Consider the following 12979-nt stretch of genomic DNA (forward strand, 5'->3'; position numbering starts at 1 on the left):
GAAGGAAGTACATGATTTAAAGTTAATCAGCTTTCTCTGTGGCATCAAAAATAGCAAAGCTGCAGTTATACGCTGCAAAATGCCCCCAAAACCTTTTGCATTGGGAAAGACTTTTAAACGTTGGGAAGCGGAAAATGAGGGGGAGGACAGCAGCAGGGGCTGGAGTGTAGCTCAGTGGTCCAGCAATCATCTAGTCTGCAGATCCTTAGCACCTCGGGCAAAATTCATGCGGAAAAACAGAGCAAGGTAGCTCTGTGCTTGCAAAAGATCTGTCCAGTGCTGAAAATGACACGCTTTATAACCTGCGCAAAGTGAACTAATCAGCTCTTAAGATTTCCTATTTGCTATTAAGATTTTCATCTGGCATTCAGCTTCCCCCATGATCCTGAGTTATCAGGTTTCTATTTGGTTTTCTCCAGGATCTAATGGCTGAGCACAATCCCCAGTATCTCATTGAGCTGGATGGGAATAAGTCCCCAGAGGAGCACTTCATGGTGAGTGCGGGGGAGGGGGGGTGCTCTGAGCACAGGTGTCTTGCAGTCGGACGATTCCCAAATCTTCCAGAACTACACTTGTTTTAGGTTAATCTTTTCGTCTTGACACTTTAAAATGCCATGTTGCATTTATTCATCTGTTCATGTTTAAGGCAAAACTATATTTGAATTTAAAATTTCTCTGTGACCACAGTGTCTTCTCCAGGAAGAGAAAAAGCAAATGGCAGATGGAAGTGGGGGATGGGAGACTGAACATCAGTAGTCATTAAGGGTGTGCAACTGAACACCGAGATGGATGCCACTTCATGCACACTATGATGGCCAGAGATTTTTGTTATGAGATTCTAGGTCTAATACCTAGCACTATGGATTAATGAATAACACAAAACACAATAACTATTTTCTAAATCTCCTAAGTTTCTGGCATAATGATGAGCTCTAGGAATGCATATGGGAAGGAAGTTGATGAATCTATGAACGACTCCCATTATATAGGATCCAGTATATTGAGGAAAATACATATACAAGTGGTAGTTTGTGTTATAGTTAGAGACGTATCATTCTAGATAAGATAAGGTCATATTTAACTGGAATGTCCTAGTCCAATAAGGACAGCCTCAGTCAGAGAGGAAGAACGTAACAGTGTGACAACAGAGGGAGAGGGTAGAGACCGGAGTCATGCATACAGAAGACGAGAAACACCAAAGAGCTGGGGCTGGGGCTGGCACTCGGTAGGTTCCGAGCATGTCTAGCATGGGTGAAGACCCAGCTTCCATCTCCTGCACTGCACAAAGCAGACGTTATGGCATGTGCTGTAGCCCCAGCATGTGGGAGGCAGAGACAGGCAGTTCAGAATTACAAAAACATCCTCAACCACATGTCAAATTCAAGCACAGCCTGAGATACATAAAATGTTGACTCAAAAGAGAAAAATATTTTTAAAATTTTTTAAATAATATCAAAGATAACTAGCAATGCATAGAAACTAGGAAAGGGAGGTATGAAGTTGTCTAGGCTGGACCCCAACAGATGACTTTCCAGTGTGTGGCTTGCGACAATATTCAAATATCTGTTCTTTATATTTAGACAGTCATAGAACGGCTGAAATACCTGAATCTAAGGAGAGCCGCCATTATCACCAAGCTGCAGAGTACAGAAGAAGAAATGAATGACATAATAGACACGGTGAGCTCAACTGGCCGATTTAGAAACACGCCTGTTCTGTGTTATCTGTGTCCTTAGCCCGTACCTCTTAAAATCTTAAGGTCTAAGAGGATAGCTCTCCATAAAGATATCTTCTTCCAGGGAGAAACTATGATCTCAACACAGTATTCCTTTGTTTTGTTTTGTTTTGTTTTGTTTTGTTTTGTTTTGTTTTGACGGGGTTTCTCTGTAGCTTTGGAGCCTGTTCTGGAACTCGCTCTGTAATCCAGACTGACCTTGGACATGAACTTGAGAACATAAAACGGAGCCAGAGAAATAACTCAGTGGTCAAGAGCAATAGCTGCTCCTCCAGGTGACCTGATCTCAATGCCTAGCACCCACAGGGGGTTAACAGCCATTCGTAGCTCCAACTCTGGCATCTTTAGGCACCTGTGCTCGCATACACAAACCCATATGTGTGCACACGCCTACACATCTTTAAAATTAAAATATGTTCGGTATTACTGATGGTGGGGAACTGGGCAGTCCAAAGACTAGTGATATCCCGTCTCACATGAAGAAGAACATTATGTAACGTGTTAGCGAGTGTGGGAGATCATGGAACTCTTTGGCATTGTTCCTTGGGATACTGAAGGAGCTCAGATTAGGGTTCAAAGGGGTCACTGAGAACTAACAGGAACTAAGGAGTTTATTACAAGAATTATTAGTGCCATAGACAGACAGACAGACAGACAGACAGACAGACAGACAGACAGATAGAGAACGGTATAGTCGGGACTCTGAGGGAAGTGCAGGCTCCATTGCCAGAGATAGCACGGTGGGCTCTGGAGAGAGTAAACCGGGGCTTAGGGGCAAAAGCAGGAAGGAGTCTCTTCTTAGATCTTCCTGAGAATGGGGGAGGTCTCAGAGTGCACACTGATAGCCGGGCTCTCGATTCCTAGGAAGGAGGCAGGGAAACGGTGCAGAGAGCTGGACGTGCGACCAAATATCCCTTTGACATAAACTCAGTTCCAAGTGGGAGACCCTGGTACCTGGAAGTCTATTAGGTGGAGAGGTAAAGCCAGCATCTCGGTGGGGTGCCTGCGGGACTGTGCAGGGGGGAGGCAGCTGCAGGTGCCGGACCTGAGCAGGAGGTGCACTCTAGCGCAGTCTTATGTAGTACTACAGATACAAAATGGTCCCCTGCTTCTTAAAACAGCTGAGTGGTTCCTCAGAAAAGGATCCAGTAATTTACTCTTAGACATTTCCTCCAAGCAGGAATGCAGTCAGGAAAGTTATTGTCAAATCGCCAGAAGGTGGAGCCCTGCAGCATCCGTCAGTGAGGGAGTGGCTGAGAAAAGATCTATGCACACAGAGTGGAATATTGTCTGGCCCTGAAAAGCTTCGAGCCAAGTGTGACGGTGCATGTCTGTAATCCCAGCACTTGGGAGGCAGAGGCAAGCAGAAGTCTGTAAAGTCAAGGCCAGCCTGGTCTCAAGAGCAAGTTCAGCCAGGGTTACATAGTGAGACAGTCTTAAAGAGTTTGAGACCAGCGTGGTCTATGGAATGAGTTCCAAGACAGCCAGGGCTGCACAGAGAAATTTTGTCTTGAAAAAACAACAAATAACAACAACAAAAACAAAATCCAGAAGCAGAAACAGAACAACCAACCAAACAACAACAGAAAACAGCTTAGACCAGGATTCATTCATTAACTATAGAGTCTGGCACATCTTAAAAGTTGCTCAGTTGGGTATTTTCAGATACTGATTAGATGTAGATCTGTAGATGACATTTATTACCACATGAGAGAAAATTGTAGTATGAGCTGTAGGCTGCGTTCCTGCCGCCCAGCTCCTAGCCGCCAGCTAGCTTATGCTCCGAAATAATTACACAGAAACTGTATTCATTTAAACACTGCTTGGCCCATTTCTATTAATGTGTGTAGCACCACGAGATGGTGACTTACCAGGAAGATTCTAGCCTACGTCCATCTTGGATCAGAGCTCCATCATGACTGCTCTGGAGAGGGGAGGCATGGCGTCTGAGCTCACTTCCCTTCTTCCCAGCATTCTGTTCTGTTTACTCCACCCACCTATGTTCTAACCTATCAGGCCAAGCAGTTTCTTTATTACTTAACCAATGAAATCAACAGATTGATATATGGCATTCCCACATCAGAAAATTATCTGTAAAATTCAAATAAGATTTTCTTAATGAAATGACAACTGGATGGGAGAGATAGCTAAAGTGATTAAGGTATGTATCACCAGACCTGGTAACCTGAGTTCAAACTCTGAAACCCGCCTGGTGGAAGGAGAGAACTGATAGCATTCTGTTCCCTATGCGCATGCGCATGCACACACACACACACACACACACACACACACACACACAGAGAGATTTAAAATAATTTAAAGTTAATCTTATTAAATAAACCTTGAATGAGTACAGAAACTAGAGCCAACATGTGTATTCTAAATTGTGCTTTAGTTAAGTACTAGCAAACAAATAGGATCTGTCCTGTCCCGCTGCTGTCAGCAGAGCCGAGGCTCACGTTCTGAGGTAGCATCTGTGCTTCACAGGAAGAACTGTTCCGTACACTTTCATCTTACAAACTCATCGCACCACGGTACAGATGGTACCGCAGCAAGTGGGGGCGTTCTTGTCCCATGGCCTTGAAGGATGGGAACATTTATTCAGGATCAGCTGATTATTCTGTAAGGTTAGTAAGCTTTCTAGAGCCTACATTTTAAACTTGCCCATGATGCTTTCTGTCGTTTACTCTTACGGCGTATTTTAAGTTTTCTAGGTAAAATGTACTGCCTTTCTTCTGAAGAAACACTAAGATCATTTTTGCTGAACCCCCGTCCCTGCCTTCTACCACCTATGCCCATCCCGCCATGTAAAATCTTTATATTTGGGCCTGGCAGCTCAGGGAAAACAACACTGTGCAACCTGATTGCAGAATACTTCAAAGGCAAGGTAACTATCTGTCTAGCCATTGTTTTAACTTTAGAGTTTTTGTTGAACCTGATACTTGTACTGGGGTTGCTGTAGCAAAGACATCTCCCCACAGTCATGGGCTCTTCTATCTGCAATCCCGCCATGCTTCCGACAGCCCCATATCTCAGCCCCCATATCCTGGGTCATCTCCCTCTGGGTCCGTCCCACTGCCCTCTGCCCCCAGTTTCAGGCCTATCTATATTCATTCTTGGTGATTCTGGTACCTGCAAATACTGTTCTCACAGCAACCTAGCCTGTCGGCTTCGTTCCCTCTCCTCTCCCGTGATCTTGTCTCTACTCTAAAATGTAAGGAAATTATTCTTAGCCTAGCAGTAAGGCAGCTAAAAGCAGGCAGGTTTGGAATATAACTAAAGGTAAAGGCAAAAGATTTAATAAAAGTTGGAACCTAGAGAAGATCAGTGTGTGGAGAGCGCTCCCTGTGACACCCATTAGCAGAATGGGGGGTGATCAGGGAAATCAGGTGAGTTCTGAGAGCGCTCCCTGTGACACCCATTAGCAGAATGGCGGGTGGTCAGGGAAATCAGGTGAGTTCTGAGAGCGTTCAACACGCAGCTGAGGGAAGGACGACGTTGTCTACTTGTTCTTAACTTTTTTTATTATGAAATACGAAAAATGAACAGAAAAGAGAAACTAATAGAATTTTCATAAAAGTAAATCCTCATATTACTGACCACTCAGAGTAAATACAAAATATTCTCAGTGCCAACAAGTATTCTTCAAGTTTCTTCCACGTTCAAGCCTCCACACACCCCACATGTCCCAACGAGGTAACTACAAGTAGCTAACTTCCACCCTCTTGTAGTTTTATGATGGAAGTATTATCCAGTTCCTTAGCTTAGTTTTGTGTGTTTTTTTTTAACTTTATGAACCTACTTTATATCCTCTATGTCTGGCCTTCAGCGAACACTATGACTATAAAAGTCACCCACGTCACTACTTGTAGCTAGAGTTCATTCATTTTGTTCTTGTTTTATTCTGTTGATTGAATATAGTTTGGAAACAATTGAATATTTGGAAAGGAAACTTGGGCTTATTTCAGATTAATGCGTTATGAGTAATTCTCATAAACATTCTTGTATGAGTCTCTTGCACACACGTGCATAGCCATGCTTTGGAAATCTGTCTAACAGGACTGTTGCTGGGACTTGAAACTATGCGTGTATGGTCTTTCAGTGTGTATAGACAATCCCAAACCAGCTCTGCTAACTTACACACCCGTGAGCTGACTGAAAGGCCAGTTATTCCGTCCCTGTGACACTTGTTTGGGGGGATCTTCCTAATTTTAACCACTCGAGAGTGTCTGGTAATATCTCATTTACCTAATACCTTGGAAAGGTGGATATTTTCATGTTTATTGGCCATGCACACATTGGCTTTTAAAGTGGGTGTCCACCTATCTTGCCCATTTTAATGTACTTCTTATATTTTCGTCGTTTCTCGGGGTTCCTGTTTGTGTATCCTTTTGTTGTATAAACAGTATGCATACTTCTGTCATTTTGTAGTGACTATTTCACTTTCTAGTGGCGTATGTCCCCTTTTCATTTCCAGTGTTATTACTTTGACTCCTCCATCTTTCCTTTGCTTCCTCAGGCTAAGAGTTTTTTGACCTTGTTTATTTTTACAAAGAACCAAAATTTTATTTCATTGCTTTTTTATATTTTTCTTGTCGTCTCCATTTCATTTACCTTTTCCCTAGCCTTTGTTAGTGCTTTTGGGATTGGCTTGGCGGTTTCCTGAAGTTGGGAGGTGCATCGTTATTTATTTAAGAGTGGTCTGATTTTTTTTTATCTAAGCACTCACAGCTATAAGCTTCCCTCTTAGCCTTTGCTGTGTCCCCCCAAAGTCTAACTAATAAGTTGTGTTTTCATTTACATTTATATTCTAGGAATTTTTTTAATTTCCTCCCATCTTTCTTCAGTGACCCTGACCATCCAAGAGTATATTGTCTCAGGAGCTAGAGAGAGAGCTCTGTAGTTAAGAGTGCTTTCTGACCTTCTAGAGAATCAAGTTCAGTTGCCAGCATCGTATCAGGTGCCTCAGGATTGCCTGCGATTCCAGCTCTAGGGGATCAAGACCTTCTCTTGATCTTCATGGTCACTCACATATATGTGTCATACCCAGAGACACACACATACATACACATAAATGAAAAAAAAATTTTTTTTTGGTTTTTCGAGACAGGGTTTCTCTGTGGTTTTGAAGCCTGTCCTGGAACCAGCTCTGTAGACCAGGCTGGTCTCGAACTCACAGAGATCCACCTGCCTCTGCCTCACGAGTGCTGGGATCAAAGGCGTGCGCCAACACCACCCGGCTAAATGAAAAATTTTTAAATAAAAATTTAAAGGGTACTGTCCAGTCTCCAAGTGTTTGTATACTTTTTGTGGTTTCTCTTGTTATTAGTTTCCAAGAAATTATTTAAACTCTTTTGTATTTGTTAAGACAGCTTTTGTGGAATAGTCTTTAACGTCTGTTAAAGCCATCTGGTCTACGGTGCAGATTAATTTTCAAGTTTCTTTGTTGACGTTTAGTCTGAATGACAGGTCAACTGAAGAGAGTAACGTGTAGAAGTCGCCCACTAGTATTGCATCAGGAACCCCCATCTTTTTATGGAAGTTGGAGCCACCGAATTTGATTTCCTATGTTGTGTCTTCTTGGTGTAATGCTCCATTTATTAATACATATTGACCACCCCTATTCTTTATGGATAGTTTTGAACTACTTTTATCAGAACAGCTGCACCAAGTGTTTTGGTTTCCGCCTGCTTGGTAGCTCGGCTTCCTGATTTTTGCTCTCAACTATGAGTGTCTTCGCTGGTGGGGTGGGTTGTTTTTGTTTGCTTGTTTTGTCTTTTAGACAAGAGATGGTTTAAGTCAATTGGTTGCACTGGGATCTAGACTTCTAGAATTAGGACATTTCAAATGTTTCTTGGTGTGGCTATCTGGTCTCATCTTTTTTGGGTGGTGTTCTGCTCTGCGGTTGCTGTTGCCCCTTCTAGATCCCAGCCAATAGAGTGGCTGTGGGGTTCTTGATTCCCAGCCAAGCGCAGTGGCTGTGGGGGTCTCTGGAAGAGAGCTGAGTCACAAAGGAGTGGGGACTGGCTAGAAGGAACGCCTGGACAGGTTGGGGTCCCTGGCAGAGAGCCAAGTCACAAAGAATAGGAATGGGCTAGAAGAAAAAGCCTGGAACCATCCACCACAGAAAACCAGGGGGCCCCTGGGTCCTCACCAAGAAGCTGTCTCATTTTTCTCCCCATGTTGATGTTAAAATGTCATATTTTCTTTACCTCATCCTCCATTCCAAATATTCTGTGTCTTACTGTTGTAGACTATTAGATACACTTCTGACATGTTTATTCATTTTTACACTCGATCATAGCCAAAAGGCTGAGAAGTGATTGTTGGTTCATTTTTTAAAGTAAGATTCACTCAGTTTTCATTCCCAACATTTCCTTTTTTCTTCAGAGGCTCAGGTTCTGTTGAATTTCTCCTCTTTGCTCCTGGCCTTTCCATCCTCCGTTCTGATGTCCTCGGTCACAGAAGGACTTTCTCGTCTGTGCCATCTGCCGTCCTTTCCAGTCCTCAGACTGATTCTCTTACCTCGATATTCTGACTGTCTGTACATTCTCTTAGGTCGCTGGCCATTCCTATAAACTTTTCAGTCTGGACAAGGTATTTTACTCATCTCAGTGCTTTTGAACTCGGTATCTGGGTCCTTTAAAGGAGTATGCTATGTAAGGCACAAAAGACATGTCATAGTAATATCATCATTCGATTTTAAAGATTATTATTACATGAAAGCAAAAGGGGAGTAGTTGGAAAGAGGGAGGGCTCAGAAGAGTGTGAAGGGACAGTGAAGAGTGATAGCCAAATATATAAGCCAAATACATATATATGCATATATATGCAACCTGAATATATAAATAATTTATATTTATTTATATTTTATACAAAAATATGACTGGTTCCTATGAATTACCTTAAAAATTGGTGAAATTGGGGCTGGAGAGATGGCTCTGTGGTTAAGAGCACTGGCTGCTCTTCCAGAAAATCCAGGTTCAGTTCCCAGCACCCACCTAGCAGTTCACCACCAGCCATAACTCCAGCCCCATGAAATCCAGCATCCTCTCCTCGCCTCTGAGGGCATCACATGCATGTAGTACACAGGCATACATGAAGATAAAACACACGTATAAGAACAAAATAAGGAGACGCTCGTGGTTCAGAGCACTTACTGCCTGTGCAGAGGACCCAAGTTTGATTCCCAGCACCCATGTTCCCAGCTTGGTGGTGTCCAAGCATCCATACATAACTCTAGTTTCCAGGGATAAAACATACACATAGTACATGTATATGTGCATGTAGTCAAAATACTCAATACACATGAAAATAAATATTTTTTTAAAAAAAAAATCAAGACTAGGTGGCTGGAAAGATGGTTCAGTGAAGAACACTTGCTCTTCCAGAGGATCCAAATTCAGTTCCCAGCACCCACATCCCTTGTAACTCCAGCTCTGGGGACCCGAGCCCTCTTGCCTCTGCAGGCATCTGTACACATGTGCCCACACCCACACACATATACGTAGTTAAAAATGATGAAAATACATTTTTAAAAATACAGATTTTTTTTAAATCAGTGAATTTGATACATAATTTCAAAGATGCTATCTATTTTTAGAAAACAGATAAATAGATAGATAGACAGACAAATAGACAGACAGATGGGAAATGTGTTTTATATTCACAGGACCTTGAGCGTACACTAACTTTATTGAATATTTCCACAGGTAGTTGACTACGCTAAGCTTGTTCAGCCACGTTTTGACGACGCCCGTGAAAAGCTGATTAAGGACACCATAATGGAGGCCACCACCACGGCCATCAAAGCCGTGAGAGAGAAGCTGCTCATGGAACAGCAAGCTAGGAAGCAAGGTGGATCCTGTCCCGTTTCACAATCTGTGCGTCTCGGTGGACGGCCAAGCTTGGTGGTGGAGGGCGGGACCGCTAGTTTATCCATCTTACTGTCCTTGCCATCCGCACTCTAGTCTCTCAGTGAATGGCTGAAGGAAAGAGAAGAAACGGATTCGCAACCCAAAGCGTTAATTTCTGGAGCCTTAAGGAAAGGCATGTTTGAATGTGTCTTTCTTCAAGGGTCTACCTACTGTGCAGAGGCTGAGCAGTGCTTGTGACTTCATCCGCACTGGCATTTAAAACAACCCTCACCCGACCCCTATCGTGTCTGCTGTTTAACACCATACGCCAGCCTTGATATTGCTAAATCTTTGTATTTGGAAAACACTAAGTTCAGTGACATGCTAAACACAACTCTCCAATTGTACAGGTGACAGTTAAATGGCTCTAAAGCTAACACAGAAACTGCACACACAACACTTGACCCTCCCCCCTTCCCTTTCCAAAGCCCAGCTCCTGACCAGGTCACTCACTGCTGATTGTGATATTTTAGGGTAAACACAAAAGTGACCTTTACTTGATTGTTTTTCTTTAGGAAAATGAGAGTTCTAATTTCATGACTATTTTTGTAATTGATAGAGGGGTTTGATAGAACTGAGATCTCTAATTGTTGTCTGCTTTTCTTACATACATGTATGTGTACACATGCACATACATATACATCCATATATCCATCTGGCCTGGAACTATGTAGTCCAGGCTAATATTGTGCTTAAATCATCAGTTCTCCTCTGCCGTCTGTTGAGTGCTGGAATCACAAGTGTGAGCCGTCATGCCTGTTGTAACAGAATAGCCTTGATTCCGTACTACCTACACACTGTGTGGTATCTTCACATTTAAAGATCTGGATCCAAATTTTGAGATCAGCTCCAACAATTTTAGACTAGATTCGGTTGCCGCTCTTCAGTTTCCTAGAGCCTCGGGCAGCACAATTTTACATCACAAGACTTTTGCTTTCACTTCTGATATGCTTTTTCTGATGAAACATATATTATTACAAAAATGATGATACCTAGTGTATTTTGAGCACTTACTACGCAATAAAGTTGTGCTAGTTCCCTTGCATGTAAGACCTATATAATCTTCATAAATCTTTTACCTTAATTTCAGTGGATAAGGAAACTTAGCTTTAAAAAAAAGGCTGTGGAAGTTGCCCACAGATGAGAGCCAGCGAATCCCTAAGATTCACTTCACTGTGAAGTCTGGGGCTGGAATTGTAGGGGGCTGCAAGCTGTCTGACGCGGGTGCTGGAAAACCAAACTCATGTAATAGAAGGGCTTCAAATGCTCTTAGCCCTTGAGTGACCACTCCACTCCGCTAAGTATAATTTAAAGATCTCAAGTGTTTCTCCTTGAGAATGATTTTTATCTTGTCAGCATCTAGCAAGACAACCTTAATGATTTGCATGCTTTGACCTGTTCATTTGATCAACAACACTGTACTCCAACATCAAGTTATTTTTTAATTTCTAATATACATCTTACTTAGTCATGGTATATTAAAACTATTTAAAATTTTGTTTATTGATACTCTTTTCTCAACATCCAGAGTGTAAGTAGTTTATAGCAATCTTTTTTGGTTTTATGGAAGATTTTGTTATGAAACGTATTATGGCGTATTTCATTTTTGTGGTTTATTTGTTTGGCTTTCTGTATGAACTTGGAGGTTTTCTGGCATTTCTTGTTTTGAAGTCACTCAATAAGAAATTAACCTCTTTTTCCTGGTGCTGTTGGATTTTCACTAAACAAGGACTTTTTTATTGATTTTATTGAGCTCTCCATTTTTCTCTGCTCTCCTCCCTTTCCTCTCCTCCTCCCCTTCAACCCTCTCCCATGGTCCCTCTGCTTCCTATATACTCAGGAGATCTTGTCTTTTTCTACCTCCCATGTACATTAGATCTATGTATGTCTTTCTTAGGATCCTCATTGATGTCTAGGTTCTCTGGGATTGTGATTTGTAGGCTGGTTTTCTTTGCTTTATGTTTAAAAACCACTTATGAGAGAACACATATGATAATTGTCTTTCTGAGTCTGGGTTACCTCACTCAATATAATGTTTTCTAGATCCATCAATTTGCCTGCAAATTTTAAGATGTCGTTATTTTTTCTGCTGTGTAGTACTCCATTGTGTAAATGTACCACATTTTCCTTATCCATTCTTCAGTCAAGGGCAGTTAAGTTGTTTCCAGGTTCTGGCTATGACTAACAATGCTGCTATGAACATAGTTGAGCACATAGCCATGTGGTATGATTGAGCATCCTTTGGATATATACCCAAAAGTGGTATTATTGGATCTTGAGAAAGGTTGTTTCCTAATTTTCTGAGAAATCACCATACTGATATCTAAAGGGGTTGCACTAGCTTGCACTCCCACCAGCAATGCAGAAGTGTTCCCTTTACCCCACATCCTCTCCAGCATAAGTTGTCATCAGTGTTTTTTTTTTTTAAATCTTGGCCATTCTTACAGGTGTAAGATGGAATCTCAGAGTTGTTTTGATTTACATTTCTCTGATGACCAAGAATGTTGAGCTTTTCCTTAAGTGTCTTTCAGCCATTTTAGATTTCTCTGTTGAGAGTTCTCTGTTTAGATCTATACTCCATTTTTTTTATTGGATTATCTGTTCTTTTGATGGACAATTTCTTAAGTTCTTTGTATATTTTGGAGATCAGACCTCCATCGGATGTGGGGTTGGTAAAGGTCTTTTCCCATTCTATAGACTGTCATTTTGTCTTGCTGACCATGTCCTTTGCTTTACAGAAGCTTTTCAGTTTCAGAAGGTCCCATTTATTAATTGTTTCTCTCAGTGTCTGTGCTACTGGGGTTATATTTAGGAAATGGTCTCCTGTGCCAATGCATTCAAGTGTACTTCCCACTTTCTCTTCCATAAGGTTCAGTGTGGCTGGCTTTAATTTTTGTTGAGGTCTTTGGTCCATTTGGACTTGATTTTTGTGCATTGAGGTAGATATGGGTCTATTTTCATTCTTCTACATGTTGATATCCAGTTATGCCAGCACCATTTAAACCATTTAAACAAGAACACTCTTGACTATTTATTGTGTCTTTCTTCTTTCTGGGTAGCCGACAAGCTGGTGAAAGCATCCATCATCCTTCTTAGAACTTTTCAGAAGAACCCAAACTGACAAGGCATGACACCCTAATGTCCATCTAGATGATTGTCTTAGTTAGTTAGGGTTCATTTGCTGTGAAGAAACACCATGACCATGTCTACTCTTATAAAAGAAGCATTCGATTGCGGTGGCTCACTTACAGTTTCAGAGGCTCAGTTAATCATCATCATAGTGGGAGCACGGTGGTGTGCAGGCAGACATGGTGATACCGCAGCTATG

The 12979-nt window shown here is 41.8% G+C and overlaps 1 protein-coding gene across 2 annotated transcripts in view; it reads left to right on the forward strand.

Annotated features, from left to right (window-relative positions):
• Ak9 (adenylate kinase 9) overlaps window positions 1-12979 on the forward strand; it is a 108893-nt gene that overhangs the window by 26851 nt on the left and 69063 nt on the right. For both annotated transcript variants that reach the window (XR_003378370.1, XM_026787467.1), the window contains exons 9-13: window positions 420-494; window positions 1581-1679; window positions 4223-4362; window positions 4442-4622; window positions 9448-9592. Coding sequence is in view for 1 of the 2 variants with exons in the window: in XM_026787467.1 (XP_026643268.1) it covers window positions 420-494; window positions 1581-1679; window positions 4223-4362; window positions 4442-4622; window positions 9448-9592 (640 nt within the window). In the remaining variant the exon portion in view is untranslated. The remainder of the gene's footprint in view (window positions 1-419; window positions 495-1580; window positions 1680-4222; window positions 4363-4441; window positions 4623-9447; window positions 9593-12979) is intronic.

This window comes from Microtus ochrogaster, linkage group LG9, assembly GCF_000317375.1.
Source record: "Microtus ochrogaster isolate Prairie Vole_2 linkage group LG9, MicOch1.0, whole genome shotgun sequence".
Classification (NCBI taxonomy): Eukaryota; Metazoa; Chordata; class Mammalia; order Rodentia; family Cricetidae; genus Microtus; species Microtus ochrogaster.